Genomic DNA, 27325 nt, shown 5'->3' with positions numbered 1-27325 from the left:
ACCAATAAGTCTGGGCTTACTGATGACTACAGGCAACACCCGCACCCCTTGCTGCCTCTGAACCACATTCCTGTGCCAGTTCCCGTGGAGCTGCCTATCCCCAGCTGCCTCCCACAGAGGCAGCAATGAAGGGATGGGAGGGGAAGAGGTGGGAGCCAGTGCTCAGAGAGGGCTGACTTAAAAGCTGTCTCCCCTCGAGGACCAGTTCCACAGAGCCATCTACTTCTCTCCTCCCGCAACCACCACGATCTTCCTCTGTATCGGAGGCAGCAGGGCAGGGAGGCACAGGGGAGACTGCTCCACGGGCTGCTGTCACCCTGCTCTGCTGCCTCTGTATCAGAGGCAGCAGTGAGGGTAGCAGGGACTCCCTGGGACTGGGAGCGCACTAGCTGCTGACCCCACCTTAGAGACCATTTTAGTAATCGTGTAACTGATAAAAATATTTAGCTATGATAAAAATGAAGTTTTTAAATAAAACAATGGGCTGAGATTTCCTTAAGACAATAGCCTAAGAACAACTAGCAAATAGTTTAAATATTATGTCTTGTGGCAAACATAGGTGCATCCTTCAAAATAAAATAAAGACCAAAAATATATTTTAAAAACAAAGTGTACAAAATTATTTCCAATTGAAACTATCACTACGTATACAGGCAGTCCCCGACTTTCGCGGATCCGACTTATGTCGGATCCGCACTTACGAACGGGGCTCTCTCGCCCCGGAGGTCGAGGTAGCGGATTGCTACCTGCGAGCTCCGGGGCGAGAAAGCCCCGTTCGTAAGCTGCTCTGGTGCCCCTGGTCTGCTGGAGACCGTCAGAGCAAAGCCTCAGAAGCGCAGGGAACCGCCGCTGCTGCCGCTTCAGTCCTGGTGCCTGTGGTCTGCTGGGGACCGTCCCCAGCAGACCACAGGCACTGGGACTGAAGCCGCAGCCGCGGGAGGGTCCCGCGCCTCTGAGACTTTGCCAGAGCAAAGAGTGTGCCCCCCCCAGCAGACCAGGCTTTTGTTTTGGACCCTGGAGCAGAGCAGCTGGGGCGCTGCCGATTGGTCCTGCAACGCCGCTCTGGGCACTACTGGACCAACCCGGCAGCACCCCAGCTGCTCTGCCCCAGGTCCTGATTCAGCCGCTGCTGGTCAGTTTCAGCAGTGGCTGAATCAGGACGCCTGGGGCAGAGCAGCTGGGGTGCTGCTGGGTTGGTCCAGTAGCGCCAAGGAGCGGTGCTACTGGAGCAACCCAGCAGCACCCCAGCTGCTCTGCCCCAGGCGTCCCGAAGTCAGCCGCTGCTGAAACTGACCAGCGCTGACTACAGGAAGCCCGAGGCAGAGTTGCTCTGCCCCAGGCTTCCTGGAATCAGCGCTGATCAGTTTCAGCAGCAGCTGACTTGGGGAAGCTTGGGGTTCTTAAGTTGAATCTGTATGTAAGTCAGAACTGGCGGTCAGTTTCAGCAGCAGCTGAATCTGGACGCCAGTTCTGACTTACATACAGATTCAACTTAAGAACAAACCTACAGTCCCTATCTTGTACGTAACCCGGGGACTGCCTGTATATTAGTTATGTATACAATTACCGTTATACAAGAATGAAGAAAATAAATCTTTGCGATCCATTGTTTAGTGGGGCACGAAATTAGGAGTTCAGAGTTCTCAAATAAGCTGGGACAACATCTGGCTGGCACATCCTTGTTGATTATTTAGCTGTTCTATTCCTTAGTTTTCTTTTTAGTAGGCTGGGCAAGGATACATGCTAGACTTAGAGCATATAAAAGCACTAGTTTTCCCAGATGACATATGATTCATGATTGTAAAGTCTCATCTATCCTTGAACTGACACAGCAGCACAGCCCTCCCATCTGCATAACAAAACCACCTCTGCCACCAGTGGTAACAATGTCATCAGGACAACTGATATTAAGCACTGTATGCACCAATGCTTAAGGTCAATGTAACTTATATTACAAGAAGGGTGGCTTTTTCGCACCCCTGAGTGACATAAATTATGCTGACATAAGTGCTAATGTGCACAAACTTTTAGGTAGTTATAGCCAGCTGATGTTATCTTTTGTCTTATTGCTAGTAAGTTTAGGATAAAACAAATTATATTTCTGTGACAGTAACTTGTCTTCAGGCTCGGTAAGATGGGCTTGTATAATGAGTTTAAATAAAAACTTTGATTGCCTGTGGTAAGGTGCTCAGCAGTTAGTGCTTCTCTAAACTTAAAAATTAGATCGACCTAGCTATGTTCAGAATTGTGAACAAAATTTCACAGCATGAGCTCTGTAGTTACATTGACCCAGACATTGTTGACATGGCAAGGTCAACAAAAGAATTCTTCTGTCAATCATAGAGTTGTATTAGCATACACATTTAAATGGTTAACTGATGAACCTGGGCTCATCAGTTAACCTTCATGATTAAGCAGCCCTGCACTGCTGCTTCTCTATCAGAGGCAGCATCATTGGGAGGGAGAGGGGGGAGGAGGCAGGCATGAGCTGGTGCTTGCTTAATAGCCTACTCCTCATGAGCACTGGCTCCTGGCTGACCCTCTTCCCCTCCCCCCACTGCTGTATCTGATACAGAGGCAGCAACGCTGGGGTGAGCAGGCAGTTCTGCAGGACCCAGTACACACAGGAAGCCTAGACTCATCAGTTAAACATGGGGGGCAGGCAGCTCAGCGGGTGTTAGTGCTCGCAGAGAGCTGGCTTAAAAGTCAGCTCCCATGGAGCTATGCCACTCCTACCTCCCATGTGTAACCACTGAAAATTTCAGTAGTTACACATTTACAAAAAAAAAACCCACTTTTTAACATCCCTTGTCAATCTAGCTACCATATCTCAGAAAGGTGGATTATCTACATTGATGGAAACTTTTCATTGATTATAGGAAGTATATATGTGATTATGCTGGGGCTGCAGCAGCTTTAGTATACACAGGTAATGGCCCCAGATAAATTAGCACTTGATTTCTAACAGTGAAGTGAAAGCAGTGTGGATTTTATAAATAGGCCAGTGACTGAAGGCAGCTGAGTTAGAGGAGTGATAGAGATGCAGCCATGTAAGTCTGGTCTAGCTGAGCTACATAGTTCTGTCTTTTGTTTGAGTTAGAGGAGACGAGTCACTCACTCAAGCTGGGCATGGGACTCAGACGTTAAAAAAGCATTCAGGCTCCCAGGATATAGCTACGCTGCATTTTAAAGCCCATAGCAGCAAGCCTCAGAACCCTGGTCTATAAACTCAGGATAACACTATGACACTAAAAGCAGCTATGCAGACACTGCAGTTGAGGCTGGAACTCTGAGGCTCTGAAGCCTGGGGGTAGGAAAGGGATTCAGAGCCTGATCTGAAATATTTACACAGCTGAATAAACATAATTGCTATCATGAGTCTGCAGACCTAGGCTCAGCCCTGGTCTACACTACAAACTCTGATATAAGTACATTCCTCAAGAGTAGGGATGTTAAAATACATGTAATTGAGTAACTGTATAGCTGCTGAAAATGTCAGTGTTTACATGTGGGGCAGCAGCCAGCACCCCGGGAGTTGATGCGTGCCAGGAACCAGCTCGAAGTCCAGCTCCTACCTGCCACCCCACTGCCGGGGAGCTGACTGCTGGCCCGCGCTGCTGCCTCTGTATGTGAGGCAGCAGTGCAGGGTGGCAGGTGGCTCCCCAGGAGCCAGTACACTGGTCCCTGCGTACTGGCTCCCACCTACCACCCCACACTGCTGCCTCTGTTAGAGACACAGTAGTGCAGGGATGGCAGAGGGCTCCTGGCAGTGGGGCCAGGAGCCAGGATCACTGTGTAACCACCAAGAATTTTAGCAGCTACATGGCTATTATAATAACCGATTTCTAACATCTCTAGTTGCACGTAGCTGTTTGGGTAATTGATAAGCTCATGCTTATCATTTACCCATTGACAGGGATACATCCTTACACCCCTACTTAGAAGTATGATAAATTACTCCTGAGCAACACATCAACTAACTCCCAGAACACACAGCTACAGCCTCTCAGGGAAGTGGAATTCCTATGCCAACAGACGTTCTCCCAATAGTGAAGGTAGTGTCTTCACTAAAGTGCTACAATAGCACTGCTGCAGAGCTGTTTAAGTATAGACATGCTCTTAGACTCATTGCTGCAGGCTATAAAACAGTACAGATGTATCCCTAGTTGCTGGTAAGATGAAAGCAGCTGGAGGACAAAGACTAGGCTTACACAGATATAGAAAGCCTGTGGCATGGCCACCATGGGTGGCCTATGTCAGCTGACTTAGGATCAGAGGCTGAAAAATAGCTGTGTGGACTTTTGGGCTCAGACTGGAGTCTGAACTCTGGAACCCTTTAAGTCTCAGAGCTTGGGCTCTAGTCTGAGCTCAAACATCTACACAGCAATTTTCCAGTCCTGTACTCCAAGCCCCCTAAACCAAAGTCAGCTGACCCAGACCACCCATGGCCATGCCTCAGGTCTTTTACCCATATATAGCCATACCCTAAGAGAGCTAACCAGATGAGTAAGGCAAGGATTTCTTCCCCTCCCCCATCACTCTTAATTTGCAGGTACAGGCAGTCCCCGGGTTACATACAAGATAGGTTTGTAGGTTTGTTCTTAAGTTGAATTTGTACGTAAGTGGGAACTGGCGTCCAAATTCAGCCGCTGCTGAAACTGACCAGCGGCTGACTACAGGAAGCCGGAGGCAGAGTTTCTCTGCCCCAGGCTTCCTGGAATCAGCTGCTGATCAGTTTCAACAGCGGCTGAATCTGGACGCCTGGAACAGAGCAGCTGGGGCGCTGCCGGGTAGGTCCCCGCAGCGCCGCACCTCAGCGCTGCGGTGACCAACCCGGCAGCACCCCAGCTGCTCTACCCCAGGTGTCCCCAAGTCAGCTGCTTCTGAAACTGATCAGCGGCTGATTCCAGGAAGCCCGGGACAGAGCAACTCTGCCTCCGGCTTCCTGTAGTCAGCCGCTGGTCAGTTTCAGCAGCGGCTGACTTCGGGACGCCTGGGGCAGAGCAGCTGAGGTGCTGCCGGGTTGGTCCAGTAGCGCCGAGGAACCAACCCGGCAGCGCCCCAGCTGCTCTACCACAGGCGTCCGCGAGAAAAGCCTGGTCTGCTGCGGGGGACCAGGGAGACGCGGGCAGCAGGACCGCCCAGACGCGCCACGGTCCCGCTGCCCGCATCCTCCGCGTCTCCCTGGTCTGCTGCCCCCCCCAGCAGACCAGGGAGACGCAGAGCCGCTTTTCTCGCCCCGGAGGACGCGGGCAGCGGGACCGCGGCGCGTCTGGGCGGTCCTGCCGCCCGCGTCCTCCGGGGCAAGAAAAGCCCCGTTCGTAAGTACGGATCCGACGTATGTCGGATCCGCGTATGTCGGGGACTGCCTGTACTCTACAAAGAAGAACTCACACTGGAAGGAAAATAGTATATTGCAGCACAAGCTCTTCCTCTATCTAAATGCATGGGGGCCCTGGCCAAACAGGTCTCTTTAACCTGAGAGGCTTCTTCCTATATACTAATCTTCACTTGCAACAAACAAGACCAGGGAAACTATAGACCATCCAGTCTAAACCTTGATATCTGGAAAGGCTCTGAAACAAATTATCAGAAAAATCAGTTTGCAAGCACCTAGTGGACAACAAGATTAGAAGGACAGCCAATATGGATTTGTCAAGAAACAAATCATCCAACCAACCTAATTTCCTTCTTTGACAAAATTACTGAGCTAGTAGTAGTGGCAGAAGATAGGATATCTAGATTTCAGTTATGCTGTGGCACAGTCCTACATGACAGTTATTAGCAAATCCAATAAATGTTGTCTGGATGAAATTACTATAAAGTGATTGTACAGCTGATTGACAATGAACCACTGATAGCTACTCTTTGAGTATGGTCTTTCAAATTGGGATGACATAACTATTAGGGCTCCACAGAGGTTAGTATAGGTCCAAAACTATGTAATTTTTTCTTCATTGACTGGGACAATGGAGTGCCAAGTATGCTTATAAAAACCAGCAGATGTCCCCAAACTGAGAGGGACTGCAAAAACTTTGAAGGCCTGGGATTAGAATTCAAAATGGCATTGATAAAGTGGAGAACTGATCTGAAATCAAAAGATGAAGTCCAATAGGTATTAACTGGCTAATTAGCATACTCCTGAAAAAAGACCTGGGGGTTATAGTGGATCACAGATTAAATATGACTCAACAATGTGTTGCAGTTGCAAAAAATGCTAACATAATTCTAGAGTACATTAGTGTCTTAGAAGTGCAACATCTGGTAGAGGTAACTACCTCGCTCTATTTGGCACTGATGAGGCCTCAACCCAAATACTGTATCCAGTGTCAATTTTAGTAAAGATGTGGACAAACTGGAGAGAGCGCAGAAAGTAACAATACGAAAGAAGTTTAAGAAACCTGATATATGAGGACAGTTTCAAAAATTGAGCATTTGTAGTTTTAAGAATAGGAGACCGAACGGTGCCTGGTAAAAGTATTCAAATATGTTAAAGGCTGTTATAAAGAGGATAGTGATCAATTGTTCTCCATGTCCCCTGAAGGTACGACAAGAATTAATCATCTCAGTTTAGAAGAATGAAGATTCAAGACAAATACAGTAGACTTCCGATAATCCGGAACCTATTATCAGATATGCTGGACTATCAGGAGGTACTATAAGCTGCTTATATATATAAAGTGTTCTAAACCCTTTTTATTGTACATACTGTATACAGTATACTGTAATGTTTTAGTTTTTTTTAAGCCTTTTTTACCCTTTTGCCTCAGTTCAGCTGCTGCCGCTGTTACCTTGTGACTCATTTTTTGCCGAAGCTCACTCAGTAGGCTCTTGCCATTTTGATGCTGGACTATCAGGAGTGCCGGACTACTGGATGCCGGACTATTGGAGTTTTACTGTATTAGGAAAACACTTTCTAGCCATACAGATAGTTAAGCACTGAGAACAGGCTTCCAAAGGAGGTTGTGGAATTCCCATCATTGAAAGTTTAAGAATATTTTAAGCAAACATCTGTCATAGACCATGTAGATCCACTTAGCCCTGTCTCAAAAACCAGATTAGAGAACCTTTCAAGGTTCCTTCCAGCTGCACATTTCTGAGAAGGACCTATTGCAAATAATCAAATACTGTCGCATTTCTACTGCAAAAATACTTATCGTAGTCAAGGAGCACAGAATGGTTTTCAGAGTGATCTCACACAGAGCTGCAACCATAAAATTGAAAGTAAAAATTGTCAAAGCATGAGGTATTTCTACCACCCCCACCCTCCACACACACACACTAAATTAATATCATATATTCAGCTGTACACAGCCAAAATGCCTCACTTTTCTAATGGCCCAGAGTATGAAGTGGTGGCCTCAGCTCATTGCCAAACAGGACTCTTAACTGACTTGGATATCTGAGAGTCTTTTACGACTCAATACAAATAAACCAGTTAAAATTCTATTTAAAATACTACTGTTCCCTTGGATATGTTATATTAGCTTTTTGCCAGGGTGATTCAAAACATCTTCAGCCATAGCAATTGTATAAGATTAACAGAGGTGTTGATATCTAAACGTACAGTTCTACTAAAACCAAAATATATTAAGTTCACATTAAGCCTGAATTTATAAAGTCACAGAGTTATTGGACAGATGAAGCAACCATGAAAGTGCTTTACTTAATGCACAAGTAGTCCCACTGACCAATTAGGGATGTGAACAGATTGCCCAGTAATCATCATCCGTTAAGGTTATCAGTTAACCTGCAGCCCCACAAACTGGAGGCTGTTCCAACTGGACTGGAGTGGTCCCCCACCCAGGATAGTGCTTAATCATTTAACCAGTTAACTAATACCTATCATTAATGTTTTTGCAGCACTGAGTACTTAGTGTCTCATTTTGTTTACAGAACTCATTCTGTTTGGTTTTTAGATCACCACATTAGCAACAATTTACATTATAAATAGGTAGTCAGCATTAAAAAGAAAATACTACAATTTCTTTTGTTTTAATTATTAGACTTTTTTGTGCCTGTATCAGAAACCTCATTTTTCCAGAACTAAAAAGAGAATTGACCTAGTTGACATTTAATTTTGTAAGTAAATTATGTATGGCCAGAGTCATGGTGTGTCAAGTTCCAGTCTAAAGGCAAGTAGCACTGCTTTATTACTCACTTTTCAAAACAAGGTTCATACCAAAAATTCACCTTAATTACTCTGTAAACTTGGAACTACCGTATTTTCCGGCATATAAGGCGACTGGGCGTATAAGACGACCCCCTAATTTTCTAGTTAAAAGATAGGTTTTCGTCTTATACTCGCCGTATAAGACTACCCCCCCTTAAGAGGCTAACCGGCAGCACCCCAGCGCCCCTCCACCTCCCTGGCTTTGCTCCCGGTGTCCCTGGTCTGCTGGAAACAGTCCCCAGCAGACCAGGGGCACCGGGAGCAAAGCCGAAGCGGTGGCGGGGTGCCGCGCTTCTGAGGCTTTGCTCTGGCAAAGCCTCAGAGGCGCGGGTCCCCGCCGCGGCTGCGGCTTTGCTCCCGGTGCCTCTGGTCTGCTGGGGACCGTCTCCAGCAGACCAGGGACACCGGGAGCAAAGCCTCTGAGGACGCCAGCAGCGGGACAGCCGTGGCGCGTCTGGGCTGCCCCGCTGCCGGCTTCCCCCGAGGCTTTGCAAAGCGCCTGGGCTGTCCCGCTGCCCGAGCCCCTCCGCGGCTTTGCTCCGCGTCTTCCTGGTCTGCAGACCAGGGAGACACGGAGCAGCTTTTCTCGTCCCGGAGTACACGGGCGGCGGGACCGCGAGGTCCCGCAGTCTGTGTCCTCCGGGGCGAGAAAAGCCCCGTTCGTACCTGCAAGTCGGGGACTGCCTGTATACCCGGCATATAAGATGACCCCCGATTTTGGGGGGATGTTTTTTAGCATAAAAAGTCGTCTTATACGCCGGAAAATACGGTACTCTATTTCACTGCTGCAATTATACATCACAAATCTTATAACTGTTGCTATAATTCCTGAAGTATTTTCCTAACCAGCATCCTATTACGATTATAACACATTCAATTTTGACTCTGCTTCCATCAATTCCTCACCATCCTACCTCCCTGAGAACATGAATCTATGCAAAATATCAACTTCTGAAGCAACACACTTCTATTACAAGCACCAATTCAATACAGCTAGGTTTACATACAAAATGCAACCCTCATTATCTTCTACAGACAGGTAAGACCTTTGGATAAGAACACTTTTGCCTTAAAACTCGGAGGAAAATATCAATGCTGGCAACAGGACAACTTGTTTTCCAACAGAGAAAAACACGAAAAACAGTTAAACAAACATTAGTCCTTAATGAGGCAACTTTAATTACGTGTTAGGTAGGCCAGCAGTTCCCAACCGCCGGGCCACAGACCTTTGGCTGCCGGGCCGCGGCAGCTATGGGAACAGGTGTACACTATTGTCACCGCAGCTGTTGGAAGAGGCATGTCTTGCCCTGCCTCTCAGCCAACCAGGCAGGGGTGGGGTCTCTTCCAAGCCACGGAAGAGCACTTCCCTGTGTAACAGGAGGGCTGCATAAAGTGGATCCGCGCAGCCCTCCCACCGCACAGTGAACCTCTCTTCTGTGGCTGGGAGATGACCCACCCCTGCCCAGCACTGGTTGGCTGACAGGTGGGGCAGGACATGCCTCTCACAAAAGCTGCGGCAAGAGGAGAGGCACTGGGTGGTATTCACCAGCCCCTAGAGCTGCCGCAAAGCCAGCAGCAGAACAGGTCTAGGTGAGGGGCGAGTGCAGGTACTGGGGGCTCCAAGGGTGGTGTTAGTGCTGGGGGGCTCTCGAGGTTAAGCTAGTAGTGGGGAGGCTCTGAGGTCAGGGTTAGCACAGGGGGCCTCTGGGGACGGGGCTAATATTGGGGGCTGGCACGGAGGGAGGGGTTGGTTTCAGTGAGGTTCTGGAAACAGGAGGCTGGTACTGCGGAGGGCTCTAAGGGGTGAGGTGCCGGCACTGAGGCATTTGGGATTAGAGACTCTGAGGGTGGGAGGCTAGCGGGGGGGAGGGGTCTCTGGGATCAGTGGCTAGCACTGGGGGATAGTGAAAGTCTCTAGTGATTAGGGCTGGCGCTGGGGGCTTGGCTTTTGGCAAACCAGCAATGTTTTATTTGCATATTCATCATTTGCATAATGCATATGCAAATAGTATATCAGACCACCAAACATTTGTGCATGGGTTTGCCAGTCCCCGGTATCAAAGAGGTTGGAAACCAGTGAGCTAGGCAGTGATTTTGAATTTGATTTGTGTATGAACGACCTGTTTTGTTCATTCCCTCTAAGGCACTTGGCACTGGCCACAGTTAGAAGACAGAATAGATGGACCTTTGGTCTGATCCAGTATGTCTGTTCTTATACTGCCTTCCATATGTCTGATTAATGTGTAGCAAGTGTTTTTGTAGCATTGTAATGTTTTGCCACAGAAGAGAATGTATGTTTATCAAGACCAAGTCAGTGGACTTCGAAACAAATAAACACTTATGGTAATTACAAAATAAAGTGTTTAAGCTGTAATATGGTGACAGGAAGTCTAGAAAATATGTTTTAAATAGGGCTGTCACACAATTAGAAAATTAAGTGTGATTAATTGTGACTTTTTTATATCTCATGATTAATCACAGTTTTAATTGCATTGTTTAATAATAAAAACACATTTCAATGTTACTGATAGTGGCATGGTGTGTGTGTGTGTGTGTGTGTGTGTGTGTGTGTGTGTGCGCGCGCGCGCGCACACGCTTGAGAGCACTGACTCTTTAAGCAGAGCTTTCAGGACCCTGAACACTTTTTCAGCCAGCAGCAGCAGCAGCTATCATCAGCACTCACTTCTGAGCCAACAGCAGACAGGTTCCACCATACCATGACCCTCGCTCAGCAGCAACTGGGATCATAGGCAGGGGGAGTGAAGACCCCAAAATCAGCTCCTCCCCACCCCCACTGGGCACAGCAGACAGAAAACATGATCTTAGTCCACTGCAGCTTGGCCAATAATGGTTCCATGGTATGCAGGAGGAGAGAAATCAGGAGCAGCAGCGGAGCAGGGCAGGGGGAAAAGAACTACCTGTGCAGAGGCATGCAGCAGCATCCTTGTGTGCAATTAATGCTAGTTAAAAAAATGTTTGTATGTTTTGAGGTGATTACATGTTTATGATTGACAGACCTAATTACTACTTTTTTATTACAAATATGTACACAACAAGCCGATGCATAAAAAGGCATAAACATGTTTAACATATTTGGCATGCAATCTCTTTGCAATTACATTGCAACACAATCAAGCCACAAAATTGCATGTTCTTACTTTCAGGTGATATTGTAAATAAAAAGCTGGCAGCATTATCTCCCATAAATGTAAACGAACTTATCTTAGTGATTGGCTGAACATGTAGTAGGACTGAGTGGACTTGTAGGTTTCAGACTCTTACTTTTTTTTTTTATTACATAGCTATACTCAAAAACAAAATAATGTGTAAGTTTCCCTTTCATGATAAAGAGATTGAACTGGGTTACTTGTATGAGGTGAACTGAAAAATACTCTTTTCTATGGTGCAAATATTTGTATTAAAAATACAAAGCAAGTTCTATACACTTTGTATATTGTGCTGTAATTGAAATCAACATTATTGAAAATGTAAAAATCCAAAAATATAAATAAACTCAAATTGGCATTCTATTATTAACAATGCAATTAAAACTAATAATGATTTAAATTTCCATCAAGTTAATTTGTGTTAAATTAATCACTTGTGTTAACTAGTACTGACAACTCGAATCTTTAAAACAACCAGCAGTCCCGTGGCACTTTACAGACTAACAAATATATTGTATCATGAGCTTTCATGGATAAAACTCACTTTATCAGATGAGTATAGATTTTACCCACGAAAGCTCATGATAATAATGTATTAGTCTCTAAGGTGTCACAGGACTGTTGGTTGTTTTTAAAGTTACAAACTAACAGGTTACCCCCAGGGACTTTTAATCCTAATCTTAAATATTGCATCTGATCCCACTAGAACAAATATGGAACAGGTTTGAAGTGACGGCTACAAGACTTATCATAGCCCCAAAATCATTTATTACAAATTGTTGAAGCACCATCTGATACACAGTGACAAAATGAGGTGGGTCTGTAGGTTGACTTGGGTGAGATTTGGGCTGGAGAGCTGTCCAAACCCCATAAGAAAAAAAAAACACCACCACCTGCAGCCAGTAAATAATTACCCTGAAGAAAGGAGGCTTCTACCAACAAGTACAGAGGAAGGAGAGAAATGTATATGTACCAGATCCCACGCTCACCCACAGAGATGGGGGAGGTGACCCATATACCCCTAGCAACAACCTCACCTCTTCACTACAGCCATCCAGACTGTAATACTGAAAATAGCCTCCTGCCTCTCAGTGCTTCTGCAATCTGGTTACACACTAGAAGCCTACTCCCCATGGGTACCGGCCAGTGTCAGGACTGCAGACGGGCCGGAAATCCGCTCTCACCTGGGACAGCAATCCAGGGCTCTCCGCCCCAAAGCAGCCACCTCTCATGTGGCTTAAGCAGCCCCCCGTGACGCACACAAGCCCCTCGCCCAGGGCAGGGATGGGATGGGACGGGACGTGCCTCCCTCGGCCAGGCCCCCCCGCCCCGGCCGCGCCTTAGGGTCCGTGTTTTACCCACCTCACGTAGGGTAGGGGCGGAGCTGGACTCCTAGGGCACCTAGTGACACCCCAGCCTGGCCTCCCCAAGGCCAGCCCCCCCCCCCCCGCACGGGGCGCCCCCGGCCCCGCTTACCTCGGCTGAGATCGAGCGGGACGTTCTCCTCGCCGCTGTCGTTCCGACCTGCGGAAGGGGGAGGGAAAGCGGAGAGCCTGTTAGCCAGGGCGGGGAAGGGACGATGCGGTGGAGGAGCCGCGGCGCCTCCCGCCGGGCCTAGCCGGGCTCCTTACCTCGGATGCGGAGGTGCCTCAGCGAGCGGGCGCGGAGGCTCACCGCCATGTTTACAGCCCCGCAGTCACAACACCGGAAACCTCGCCCGCTCTCGCGAGGAGACAGAGCCGCCGCCGCCGACTCCCGCGGCCCCTACCGGCCTGTCGCGAGGGGGCGCGGAGCGGCCGGCGGCGGGCACGAGGAGCGGGGCCCCGGCTTGGCAGTTGAAACGCCGGCGAATGAGCCTGGTGTGACTGGGGGAGTTGTCGGCCTCCGCCACATACACATCGCCCGTCCCTCCGGCCAGAGCGCTTTCCCTCAGCACCCCGAGGGGCGTTTCCCTCCATTCGCTGCTCCCATTCCCAAGGCAGGGGGAGCCTCACGGGCTAAATTACAGCGCTGGGGCAGCCGCCTTCACCGACCCGGGTCCCCGCCGCTTGGCTCGCGCCTGCCGCTTCTCCCCCGCCCTGCTCCCATTCCAGCCCCTTGAGTCTTTCACAGTCTTGGAAAGCCCCAGAATCCAGAGAGCCTGAGCTTGGACTTAACAGCGCGAGGTGGTTTCTGTGTATCAATGGTGGGGAGGTTGTCTGCGTCTGGTGGGACTTGGAGCACGTGGCTGCGCCTCTGCGACCAGGAGGACTGGAGGGTTTTTTCTTTATCTGTTTCTTAAGTGGGAGCTGGACTTCTCACTGAATTCCAGCAGGAGCTAGGGCTTTCAGGGTAAACAAAAACATTTGATTACCTCCCGCCAGACAATCACAACTATTGATAAGAAGTGTTGCCAACAAGGCACTAGATCAGATGTTACTTTTCTAGCCTTGTAACTTTAGCAGACTTCTCCAGCAGCTTTTACCTCTGACCCGGTAAGCAGTGCAAATGAAACTGTTGTTCATGAAAAGGCCCAAAAATGGTAGATGTAAAACAAACATTTTAGAAAACTTCAGCCTGCCCTTATCTTCTGTCACTTACCCTGTTGTGCTGCTTTCAATCTATTTCTACACCTTTGAGGAAAATATGGCAAAATGCTTCCCCGTCTCCCTCCCAGAAGAGCTTACAGTACTGGAAACTGCCTTCCTACATGACAGACTCAACCAGCATCTTAAGATGTCGTGGCTGAACCGTTAAGTCAGGTACAAAAAATAAACAAACTGCACTTGCTCAATGACAAGGTCATAATTCAAATAAGTAGAACCACTGGACATGTTCCATGTCAAATATATTTGTCAGGGAATTTTTATTTTCAGATGTAGACTAATTAAAAAGAACAAGAACAAAATTAAAATTCCACATTGCTTTTATGGGTCTAAATAAAATAATGGGAGTATTTATCTAATATTATATACTGATGTATTTCTCTCATTTAATATTTTATAAAATTCTAATATTTAACAAATTAAGCACATGCTCAAAGATTTAAGTCAATTCATTAACTATATGGTCTCCCAACACAGAAACGCCACATCTTTTATACCCTCATGCATGGCGAAAGACCAAGTAAGCAGAAGTGCTTTAAAACATGCCTTGAAGGTCAGGAAACTCTGCTTCTGAAGGACCACAGATGGAATAAGTAGGAAGTAGGAATAAGAGATCCTCCGGAATAGGGCTTTATTCCGGAGGATCGGGCCAGTCTAGACGCTTTTTTCCAGCTTTTCCCCAAGCCGAAAAAAGCGGTGGACATCTTTATTTAAATCCCGCGGGGGATATTTAAATCCCCCGCAGATTTCCCTATTCCGAAGTTTAAAATTAGCATGCCCCTTTCGAAAAAGGGGCCAGTGTAGACGTAGCCATGGAGCTGTATAGATCAACGTGAACACCTTGAATTGCATTTACAAGCTCAAGTTAGAATAACAGCTTTGTGTCCTGCAGCTGATACTAAGCAGGTTGCCAACCATTCTCTTCTCTCTGAAGTCCACCTGATATCATGTATTCTGAACTATTACATTATCTTATCCACCATCTCACTGTGCTGTCTCTTATCCTAGCACTTTTTCCCTATTGGACACATAGACCCCAAAAGAGGCAATCATCCCACTGAAAAAAATAGATAAGGTGTATGTGAACAGCATTGCCACACAAAACTATTCATAATTTACCCTATGAATAAACATACATATTGAAAAGAAGGAGTGCAACTTTGGAGACCTCTAAAAGAGAGATCACTTGGGTCAAAAGACAATGCTCCAATATCTGTTTTAGAAATCACAGAGAAGAATGAAATTACTCAGGCAATCTCATCTACCCCAGGCAACATGTGCTATTGATTCAACTGAGCCTTGTCCATACCAAAGATACGATTTAATATTATAAACTGATAGAAATTATCCTTTATATTTTAAACATTTGATTTTTAAGTCTATTTGTGAAAAATAGCTGTTTATTATGCAGAAGAAGAGTTTAAAGAACTTAGCACACAAGCCATGACATTAAACTATGAACACACAAAATTAAAATAAAATGGCATTAATCTTCTCAAGTGAGCTCTGCGCTTTTCAAAGTGCAATTTTACTCTTAAAAGTTTTTATACAAAAATGTCATTGTCTTACTCAACAGTACTCTTTGTATTTTTCCATCAAATCATCTAGTGCTGACATCTCCTCTTGCTAATGTTAGTGACTAAAATAAGCTTTGACTGCTGTTTGCAGAGCCAACACAGCTAAAAGGGAATGAGCTACAGATTGTATTTTACACAACATCATCAACAGAATTATTTACTTGAATTTCCATTGGTTACATGCCTCTGAAAATCAATTGGAAGAAACAAGTTGCACAGATGTAGTTGAAGTCCTAATTTAACTTTCAGTTCCTTTATTATTGGTAATGTTATGGGATAGGAAGAGCCTTGGAATAATTCCATAATCCAGGCTGAGCTTGCTGGACTAGAGATTTTTTGTAAAAAATCCTTTTTCAAGAAAATCGAGCACTGATATAAAAATCATCTTGTCTATATTGAGATCATGACAAGCATGTTTGATTTAAAAATATGATTATACCATTAAAATTGACTTTCATTTTCTTTGTTAACTCTTAGAAATTAATTTAATGTGTTTGAAAGCCATGGGATTGAGAGCTCTGGATATCAGTCTCATCAAGCTATAAAACTGGGACAATGTAGTTCTCACTTCTTCATACAGCTTTGTCAATGTACCTTGCACTTTAGCCAGTCAATGTGAGAGAGGGCATGAGGGTCCATTCCATACAACAGCTCTTATACTGGCTTGCTTAGCTGAAGCCCCCTGCTTTGCAATCCTATTTACAATAGTCCCAACTTGATGTTATCACCTGTTTTCCTACAGAAGTGTGGGACAGTATAACTTTGCAGATACTCAGAAATAGCATATTCAAAATAAAGCATTATTTATTCATTCCTCCAAGGTATAAAACACACAGAGCAAAGAGTAAAACAAATAAAAGGCTTATATGCATGAGTCCTTTCTTATGTCTTTAGTCCTAGTTTCGGCCTGAGGAAGGATAATCTATCCTGGATGGAGTCAAATAGGATATTCCTGCTTATTTCTCCTCTCCTTTGCTTCCTCAAGGAAACATTGTTTTAGTTCTTATGAGTAAAGATATGCCAGGTCAGGGAGGGGTCTGGGCATGAAGGGGATGGGAATGGGGCACTTACCTGATGCCCCACTCCCAGGGGTACATGCATTTCTATGCCTCATGCTGCTCCCAGAGCCTGTTCCCTCACTGCTATGGGAACAGCGAGGAAAAGCTGCAGGGGAAGCACATCGCTATGCTTCCGTTCCCCCCAGCTTGGCAGAAGGAAAAGCAGCAGCATGAATAGCCACTTCCTCCTCCATACCATAGATGTTCTTATATTAGAGACATCCAAAGTAAGTAGGTTCAAATGTACAAGGTTTCTGCTTTCAGCACTCCCACAATAAAAATTGTCCCAGCACTCTGTTTGAATCCTGTGAGCTACAAAATTATAAACTATTAAGCCCATTATCTGTGCCATACAGGCACTCACTCGTGTTAAAAAGAACTCTACCACTATTCTTCCAAAAATAGGGGTAGTTAAAAAAGAGTCACTTTTTAAATGTGGGATAATGTTTTGCTTTTGTTTTGCTCTGAAACAACGTCAGCTAGCAGAGGGATCACAGTTTAATTAATGAAACAAAAAATAGGACTATGTAGCATTTTAAAGACTAACAAGATGGTTTATTAGGTGATGAGCTTTCATGGGCCTGAGGAAGTGGGTCTGGCCCACGAAAGCTCATCACCTAATAAACCATCTTGTTAGTCTTTAAAGTGCTACATAGTCCTGTTTTTTGTTTCAGCTAGACTAGACTAGGCTATATCTCTATTAATAGTTTAATTAATAAACTCAGTCTAACAACTCTGCTAATAAAAACCAAAATTGCTTATGATGATGATCCACAAAGTAGTGTCATACCAATGAGAGCCATATTTATTTCCACTCCAATGAAGACAAGAGGAAAATCAATTTTGCAACATTAAAAAAAGTTGAGGTTTTATTTTCAAGCACCAATTATTACAGAGAAAGTAACTTCCACTTGGATATTTGCCAGATCTTCATAGAAGTCTGCTGTAGAGGAAGTCTGCTCCCCTATCTGGTGACTTTCAAAGTTCATGCCCTGGAAAGAACAGCCTTCGCAGGACTGGGAACAGCACAATTTCAATCCTTATGTACTGTGATGCTATATGGAATCGAGGGACAATTCAGGATATTTTGAACACCAGTATTGTAAAATCACAAAAAAATTGTGTCAGATATGCCCTGTAAGGTATGTGCAAAAATGTTATAATTTGCCAAGTATGATAATCTTGTTTGTGTTTGTATTATCTTTGTATTATGAGTTTCTTATAGGTATGTATGTATGTCTGTATTTCAGACTGGTGTTTATGCTTCTGGATGATAGCTTGGCATCACTGCTCCCTACCTTATTTGATGACTCATCAAGGAACAGCAACAGTAAAGGGAATCAATTGAAAAGGTCAAGGGCTACACCTTCTGACTCAACAGGGCATGTAGGGACATGTTTATGGATAGAACTCTAAGGCTTCCAGGTCACTGCTGGGCAGATTGTATTTGGAAAAGAGGAAATACAAGTTGCATGGCAAAGGTTAGCTTCATCTTCTCCATTTTGTCTTTAGTGTTTCTTACCTCTAGCAGGAGTGGCTGGTGCCCCAGGCAGAAAGTGCGATCAGCGCCCCCGCCTGCCACATCATCGTCGGGCACCCGGGCCAGTGGCGCCCTAGGCAACTGCCTAGTTTGCTTAGGCTCATGGGCCACCCCTGATCTCTGGCATAACCTTTCTACAAATAAGCTCTGAACTAAATGACCCATCCAAGCTATGGATGTGTTCCAGAAGGTTCAAGCCAGCAAACTCACTAATACAGCTAGAAACCTGATGAACTTTGAAGTTTATGTATATATGCGACTCTTTTATGAATTTCACATCTCTCTTCTTGACCTTTCTTGGAAATAGATTAACACCTTGAGTTTGTTTACTGGACTTAATGTACAGCATAAGAACCAGCTACTGTCATAGTACAAAATGGCTTTATTGTCACCATGCACTCTAGTAATGAAAGAGGTAGAAAAAAGTGATGGAATACAAAAGAACACACCTGACACTTTTCATTTTTCAGCTTGCCTCAGTGAGATGCGTGATTATGGCTCTCTTGCACCTAGCCATCCTATTTGGATGCTGGAGAAAACTCCCTGGATGATACTGAGAGAAGAAAAGCATGTAGCCTAATTTCATATTCTATTGGATATGAAACTCAGTACCCGAATCATAGTCCTATTTATTGGCTGCTGCATCACAAAGCCTCTGCTGCAGTCACCCACTAAGTTAAGAATCTTGCGCACACAAAAAAATCTTTAAACTGCACAGCCATAAAAAGTATGAATGGTCAGGAGACAAGAACACAGGACCAGGTGAGTAGTGAAGAGGGATCAGAAAAGCAAGGGATAAAGCAGAAGACTAGGGAATAGAGCATCATGGTCAAAGAATCATGGGACAGTGGAACAATTAAGGTATGTCTAAACTACATCCCTCTTTCGAAAGAGGGCTGTAAATTGGACAGATCGAAATTGCAAATGAAGTTGGGATTTGAATTTTCCACGCTTTGTTTTCATAATGTGGCTGCATGGTCTTTCGAAAAAGGGCTTTTCAAAAGTAGAACCGCCGTCTACACACAATTCTTTTGAAAAAAAACACACTCTTTTCCAAAAGATCCTATACTCCTCAAAAAAAGTTTTTTTTTTTTGAAAGAACTGCATCTGGACGATGGTTTTACTTTTGAAAAGCCCTTTATGCAAATGAAGCATTCAGCAGCAGTCTAGACGCAGGTGAGGTTTTTCAAAAAAAGTCCACTTAAAAAAAAACCAAAAACCCTGTAGTCTAAGCATAGCCTTAGTGATAGATATTAGGAAAACCAAAGACAGAGACAAAAAAGGAACAGGACAGAGGAGCCTCTCGCATGGGGCAGCACCCCGGCAAAGAAAAGAGTACAGATTTAAAGAGATAGTGCCTCTTCAAATCAACACTGAGACAGGAGACTGCAAAAGACTTGGAAATAGCATCCAGAGCAGGAGATGGAGTTAAGAAGAGTGCCCAAAATGGTGCCTACAGAGCTGCCAGAACATGGTCCTAGAGAACTTGGCCCTTCCATCACTCGGGGAAAATAGGACATGACTCAGTTTGTGTGCACATTTTGTAAACATTCCCTACCTAAAATTCATGCACACAAATGGGGGAAGCAAGGAGCTTTTCCTGCTAAGAGAGAGAAAATCAGAAGTCAGATTTAAAAAAAAGAATTAGAAAAAAAATCCAGGCTTGAAGAGGTTTTACTTTTTCTGTCTCATAATGTTTGTGCTTACCAAATTGGCAATAGTATGGTGCTCCTGGGTTGCTGCTTTATATAAGAGACACTGTAAATGCCCTAGTCAAGCAGCAGCAAAACCACAAACAAACAAACAAACAAACAAACTCTAAGTGGTTATCAGGAGCCAGGGAATGTAGATTATACAATATTAGGATTTTTTTCCCTAATATTTGCTGCCTTCTACAATATCCTGTAAATGCTAAGACTTTGTTTAAATACAACTGTTTTATAAGTTTGTAGCAACCCAAGCATAAACATATGCTGTGCAACTGTTCTGCATAAAACTGGCCACAATTTAGCAAAATGTAAGCATGTGACTGCCTTAGATTTAACACTGAAGTCATTTGGACACCCAAAATTAGCATACACTTTTGACAGTCTTGGCCTTCCTCTGTGTATTCCTTCTTTTCTCATCACACAAATACAGATTATATTTTCCTGTCTCACAAGAGAATTGTGAAGATGGAGAAATAATTAATATTAATGAATATCTCATTTATTTTTTTTTATTGAGAACCATCCAGAAGCCCAGAATAATTAAATCTATATTAAGTGCAGTTTTGGAAAGTGTGCAGTAAATAAGGCAGGAGGCACTAACTGAACAATGAGGATTGAATTTCCTTGGTCTCACCTTATGCACTGAATGAGGAAGGGATTCTGTAGAAGAAATAGTACATCATGCAATTAATTATAGACTTTATGCACAATTAAATACTATAAGACACATAGTAACAAGAGGGCAGAATTAAAGTTGCACAAACAACCTTAATTCTATCCTTTCCTAATTTTTTGTGCTCAACTTTGCAACCTTATTTACATTTTTGTGGTATGGTTTAGAGCTATGATGTACACATGTTAGGGGTTGAATTAAGTTACTGTAGAAAAGCCATACTCTGCTCCTGGCCCCATCAGCTCCTTCAGAATCTTAAATTTTTATTTACACTATTTTTGAAGTTTGTACGTCTTTGCATTCATATGGATATATTTGCAATCAAACTGACACAATGTTCAAGTCATAGTAACAGACTGCAGTAAATTTGCCTTACCTCCACAGCAGGCCCTAAAACCACTGGAATGTATAGGATTGGTGCTGGGAAGGATTCTACAAGGGGACTCTCCATACAGACATGAGTTATTAACATAGTGTGGGAAGTAGCCTGTGGAGTTGCAATTATGTGGGCTCATGATGTAACCCCCCTGTTCAGGAATACACAGAGAATCATTTGCTACTGTACAATCCATAGCCTGTAGTAAAATCATCAAAATGGCTTCAAAACCACTGGGTTGGAAGGAGAATTCCTTTTCTCTCAGCACTTCTTGGTCCTCACCCCTCCTTTCTCCATGTTGCTTAGGGAGCAACATTTGCTCCTAAGAGGGCAAACTGACCCCATTTTGACCCAAGTGGGTCTTAACAGTGAATTGCCTCCGCTTTAATGACAACTTTAACTATATCACTGTTAAATACTTTAGCAATCATAGGGTGCATCTACACTGCACCGTAACTCGAAATAAGATACACAATTTGAGCTGAAAAATTTCGATGCTATTTCAAATAGCTCATTTTGTCATTTGGCACTGTCTACACAGCATCAAATTCTGAAATAAAGCGCTATTCTGAAATGTCCCTTACTCCTCATGGAATGAGGTTTTAAGGGACATCGGAATAGAGCCTGAAATAATGGGCTTGATGTGAAGACATGGGATAGCTATTTTGGGATACTCTATTATCCCAAAATAGTGTTGCAGTATAGATGTACCCATATTGAACTACTCCAGGATTATGGATATAGTTTGGGATTGTAAGGATAGAAATGTGAGCAGAGCACCAGTATCTTTTGCCTTTCCTTGGGAATTTTTAAAGATGACAGAGTCAACTACATAAAAGAAAAGAACACTATACAATCTTAAGCTGATCCATACTTTGTTTTTCAATAATGCAGATTTTTCTGTACAAAATTTTCCTGCTTACAGGAAAGTCATTACTAACAAAGTAATGTCACATCTGAGGTAATATGCTGCCACATCAATCGTAACATTGATTTACATATTGTCTGTTGCTCAGTGGCAATTTTGGCACAAGGCAGTGCATCCACATTTCTTCTTGGACATGCACACTTTCATTTACAAGAAAGAAAAAATATTGTAGCCTGAGAATAGCATTGGTAAAATAAAAATAAGTTACTCTAGTAATTTACTAGTATGTTATGACACTTGTAATCAGTCTGAACTGGTCATGTTTAATTATTATCTGGAATCCAATATCTACATCTGTTATAATATGGTTATCATATGGTTATGATAGATAATGTGATTACTTGGAAACTGGAAGAAATACTCAAATGTATTGCTAAAAGCCTCACTTCTCACAAAGGGTGAAATTCACACCTTTTGCAAGGAGACAGCAAAGATGCCTATGTTCCAGTCAAGTCCTTCTAAAGCCCTTATAGTGGTCCTCTACATGGGGGTAAATTGTACACAATGGTCTGGGTCTGATTCCATTCTCACTGAGGTCACGTCATTGACTGTAAGAGGAACAAGATCGGTTGTTTACACAGGAATTCAACACAGACATTTTTGTGAATAATTACAGTTGACTAGGTAAGAAAATATTTTTCCACTAGCTAGAAGGTACCACTATATTTTAGCATCTGAATTCCAACTGAGTCTTCTGGAACATCCCTATTTTGATACATTGTCTTCAGCGTCTTTGAATAATAAAACAGAATGTAGCGGCTAAATAGCTGAAAACATGCATGGTACTTCAGACAGGCCAGTTTTCAAATTTGGGTGCTAACAGTGGTGCTTAAAAATGTCTCAAATAAATACTGATGTGCCTGTGTGCTGACCTGAACATCCAAATGCAGAACTGGAGGCCTACATTAGACGCAAAACTTCAAAACTGGCTCCAGAAGTATAAAAATCTGTGATTTTAAAATATCATTTAGGCTATGGCTTACAGCTGCTTATGTGATGTTAAATTTTGTTTGCTACTAAACATCTTTAAAAACCTGTTCTGATATACTTGATATCCTCCCAGGCCTTGTCTACAGTGGAGATGACAGTGGTTACTGTCATGAGTGGCTAATAACTGCTATATTTATCCTAATGTAGTGGTTTGAAACATTTTTTTCTTGAAAATTTCTGAGAGTCTCAGTAGACCATTTAATAATCTTTCCAAATGTTCTTCCCAGGCTGTGGCAGCCCCTCCAACTCCTGAGCAGGGGCTGGGAAGGAGGGGGGTCTTTCCCCCACCATAACAGCTACAAAGCTGAGGCCTGGAAAGGAGGACCATTTCTCCCCAGCAGCTGTTGGAACTAGGAAAAGTAACTTCTTTCTCTGGCCTCCGCAGCCCTGCACATTCCAAATTTTCTCCACCCCTCTTATCACTGCACTGCCCCCACATACTTCCTATTTCCCCAACCTCTCCCCCACCCTCTATTCCCCCCCAAGGCCACCACCTCATATGTGCATCTTCTCCAGGGTCCAGGCACCTAATTAGTGGAGCCAGGCTTACATGAACCCACTGATTAGGTGGGCTGCCCTTTATTCTCTCATGTGCAGCCACTCAGGCGCATACCTTAGAGCAGTGGCTCTCAAAGTGGGGTCTGCGGTCTATACCTTGCAGGTGGTCTGTGGCTCAAACTCACCTCCCTCCCCCTTCAATCTGGCAAGGGAGGGAGCCGTGAGGCTGGAGCACCAGCACCAGCTTTCTGCTGGCTTGGAGTGGGGAAGGGGTGGGGAAGAAAGCCCCAGGCCTCACTGCGTGATCTGACTCGTGGGGAAGAAGTGGAACCAAAAGCGGCTTTGCGCACTGACACTCCCCCTCCCCCGGCTGGGGAAACAGCAGTGTACAAACATGCTGATGGAGGCTTTCCCTGCTGCTCCCATTGATCAGAATCACGGTTAATGGGAGCAGCGGGAGGCTATACCTGGGACCTGGTTCCTGGGAGTGGCAGAGGTCACAAAGTCAGGTAAGTGCCCTCCCTTCCCCTCATGCCCAGAACCTGCACTCTCAGCCCCCTCATGCATCCCCCTGCCAAGACCATGAACTTTCAGCCTACTCCTGCATCCTCCCTGCTGGCCAGACACCTACCTGCACCCTCTCCCCTGGTCAGATATCCTACACCCAGCCCACTCCTGCACCCTCTCCACTAACCCACACCCTACTCCCCCCCCCCCACTTGCTCTTGCACCCTCCCGCTGGCTGGACACATGATCCCCACCTTGCTCTTGACTGTCCCCTCCCAGCCAAACACCTGACATTCAACCTATTCCTGCATGCTCCATTGTTCCTAAAATCTCCTTCCTGGCCAGGCTTTGCACCCTCCCTTGCTTCTGCATGCCACCTCCCACCCAGACCTTTTACCCTCACCCACTCCTGCATCCCACCTCTGACCCAGATTCTGCACCCCCCATTCCTATCCTACTCACTGGCAGCCTTGTCCCACATACTGAACCACTAATTTTGGCCCCATCCCAGAGCCTTGGGGGTCCACAAAATCCACTAACCCTGGAATCCCAGAAGAATTAATTAGGCCTATGGGAAGATCTGAACCTCAATCCACCCTGTCCCTCTCTTCAATGTAGGCAAGACCAGAAAAGCTACAAATAACATTTCATTTTCTACATGTTGTTTCTATGTTTGTCATTAATTATTCATACTTTTGTATTTTCAACAGATCCTGATACTAATAAGTACAAAGTAATATTAATTATTATGACATAAGTCATTTTACTTTAAAGACTTGCTTACTTGTAAAAAAAAAAAAGCATAATCAATGAAGCTGGCACAGTTTTAGAAATAGGTTTTATTATAATTAAGTTGAGCTCCCTACATTAGGGTGACCTAGTGTAAGAAAGCAATATTTAAAAGAAAAATCTCAGCATCAGAATGTTGCAGTTTGAGTCAGTGTATATATATTAAACCCAGAGGCTATTTCCCACCAGATTATACATTTATAAGTCAATTTTAATTGCTTAGACTACAATAAAAATGTGACAAGTTCCCTTTTTAAACTAAACAGAGTAAAATCTTAGGGAAAAAAAACTTCCTGAAAATCTGCTGAACAACAATGTGCTATAGTTAAGTAGAGCCTTCCATGACTAGTATCTCAGAGTGCTGTATATAAGTAATATAAAACTCCATAAATTATGTTTATTCTTGTATATTATTATGTATTCAAAATGAACATACAAACATTTAATGATAATTTTAGAACATTACAGGTTATTACTGTCACAGTACAAAACTTTAGCAGTAGAGGCACATGGCTTTGTGTATCACTTTAACCCTTACTATTACAATTGGAAAGTTGGGTCAAGGATATATTGTTTTCTCTGGCTCCCACTTGTATTTTCTCTTTTCACAAGAGTGATACCGATCATAGGTGGTTACCTTTTTTTTACATGATGCTGTCCTCCACAAAGTGGGCAGTTAATGGCACCAGGGTCTGCTGGCTCCCTATATCCTTAGTAGCTGTGAACTGACATCTCTGGGTGATGTTACCCAATGAATTGTTTTTACAGGGACTAGTGGACTATTTGATGAAAAATTTAATTCTGTTTCAGATTACCCAAATTTTAGTTGTGTTGATTGATACACGACAAAGAGGAAATGCCATTCAAAGCAATAAATCCAAAAGATCTGAAGTTCTACATAGGCTAACCAAAACTTTGCACATGTAGAAGAGTAATCACTGATGAGAGCTGTAACTTGTGACTAATCAGCTTTACTGATGTTTTATGTCAATTGAAACTCCAGGGAAGATACTCCTCCCAATGATGCTCACAATTTAACATCATTCAAGATTAATCATTATCATAGATGCAACCTGAATGGGAAAGAAAATTCAAAAATATTAGGATTGTAAAATAATTCACTACTAGCATACTTTTAAAAAGGTATTTATTTCGGTTACATTACATGTAATAATTAAGATAGTTAGAAATGTGCAACCTACCATCAGCAATATCATCATAGATTTCTCCATCACTGTAAATGTAGAAAGAGAAAAATGTTTTATCTTAAAAAAAAAACCTCTTAAAATTGTCATTTGCAAGTAGATACAAACTCATGCAGCATGGTCTAGACACATATCAAGTAACTAAACACAACTAGTTAAAGAAACAAAAAGGAAAATTCTGAAATCAAGACAGCCAGAGAGGACAATGTGATCAAGCAAATTGAACGTAAAGAACAGACAACGGCAACATTTTTTGGAAAATGGCCTTTTTGAAAAATAATAATTTAAGAAAACATGATTTAAAAAACTGCTTTTACAAAATGGTATTTAAAATTAAACAATCATTAATATATATATTTTTAACGAATAAATGAAAACAGTAGCAGAGGGGATCATCACATCCTTAACCTTTCTCAAAAGATGCTCAGCAATATAATAATGGGACTGGAGAAAGCAAATACTAGACAACACATTTAGCTAATGCCCATCTACAAATAATACATACTCTCCAAAGGGTATATTTTCAAAACAAGTTATTTACATATGCACTTATTCATGTAACCAAATAGTCCCATTATCTTTAACGGAACAACTCACATATTTAAAGTTAACTGCCTTATAAGCGTTAGGAGTGAGGCCTAAATCTGTCATCTAATTAGGTGTTTAAGGACCTGATAGCAACACCACTGACGTCAATGGAAAGACTCTCATTGGCTTTAATGGGCTTTGGATCAGACCCTACATGCTGAAATCACTACAACTAGACTGAGTACATGTTGGACCTCGCTGGTTGGGCACCCTTGGGACCTAACTGGTACCAAACAAGGAGATGTGCCGGACCAGGGGAAATCCCTCCTCTCCTGACCCAGGCTGCCACTGGCTTAGGGTGCTAGCCTGCCCGTGCTGCTGCCCCTGCTCCCCGGGGCTCTCTAGATGCTGCCGGTCCCATTGCTACCGGGGCCGGAGCACCATGGCCAGAGCCCCGCAGCTAGAACAGAGCTCCAGAGCCACCTGGCTCCATGGCTGGGACTTGAGCTGTGCAACCAGGGCTGGAATTCCTCAGGCTGGGACCAAACCTCCCTGGCCACCACTAGGGTTGGAGCTCCACAGCTGCCGCTGGAGCCAGAACACCCCGTTGTGCCCCACCTCACACACACATACACACAGGAGCTTCCAGCTGAGTTGTCGGTGCCCCCTATGGCACTCTGTCCCGCGGCCTGACCTCCCTGTTCCAGGGAACACCTGGGGTTGGTGCTGAGCCACGGATGTTGCCGGATCACAGAGCCCAGGAACAGGGAGGTACAACTTGTATTGAGAGTAGAAATACTAAGCCAAATTCTGCTTTGTGTCATATCTGTGCAGCTCCAATAAGATTACACAGGAGATAACTAGAGGAGAAATTGGTCTAATATATTTAAACGTATGAAATTGCCATAGTTTTAATTAAATTAATGTGCAATTAAATCATGGTTATCATACACAAATTATAGATTAAGGCATGTGTTTTGTGTGTAATTTTTCAATGGTTAGTCCTAAATTTCTTGATCAGT

The 27325-nt window shown here is 44.0% G+C and overlaps 2 protein-coding genes across 5 annotated transcripts in view; both read right to left on the bottom strand.

Moving 5' to 3' along the window:
* The window catches only part of RICTOR (RPTOR independent companion of MTOR complex 2), a 143340-nt gene extending 129758 nt beyond the window's left edge, over window positions 1-13582 (bottom strand). The window contains exons 1-2 of the mRNA XM_006139479.4: window positions 12972-13582; window positions 12817-12864 (exon numbers count right to left, since the gene is read on the bottom strand). Coding sequence (XP_006139541.3) covers window positions 12817-12864; window positions 12972-13020 — 97 coding nt within the window. The 5' untranslated portion in view covers window positions 13021-13582. The remainder of the gene's footprint in view (window positions 1-12816; window positions 12865-12971) is intronic.
* Window positions 13583-24602: 11020 nt separating this feature from the next.
* The window catches only part of FYB1 (FYN binding protein 1), a 119450-nt gene continuing 116727 nt past the window's right edge, over window positions 24603-27325 (bottom strand). For all 4 annotated transcript variants that reach the window (XM_014581770.3, XM_075932510.1, XM_075932511.1 and 1 more), the window contains 2 exons: window positions 25773-25804; window positions 24603-25643 (listed from right to left, as the gene is read on the bottom strand). In XM_014581770.3, the coding sequence (XP_014437256.2) occupies window positions 25621-25643; window positions 25773-25804 (55 nt within the window). In that variant the 3' untranslated portion in view covers window positions 24603-25620. The remainder of the gene's footprint in view (window positions 25644-25772; window positions 25805-27325) is intronic.

The sequence above is a fragment of the Pelodiscus sinensis genome, chromosome 6 (assembly GCF_049634645.1).
Source record: "Pelodiscus sinensis isolate JC-2024 chromosome 6, ASM4963464v1, whole genome shotgun sequence".
Taxonomy (NCBI): Eukaryota; Metazoa; Chordata; order Testudines; family Trionychidae; genus Pelodiscus; species Pelodiscus sinensis.
This window is presented reverse-complemented; position numbering and strand designations above follow the sequence as displayed.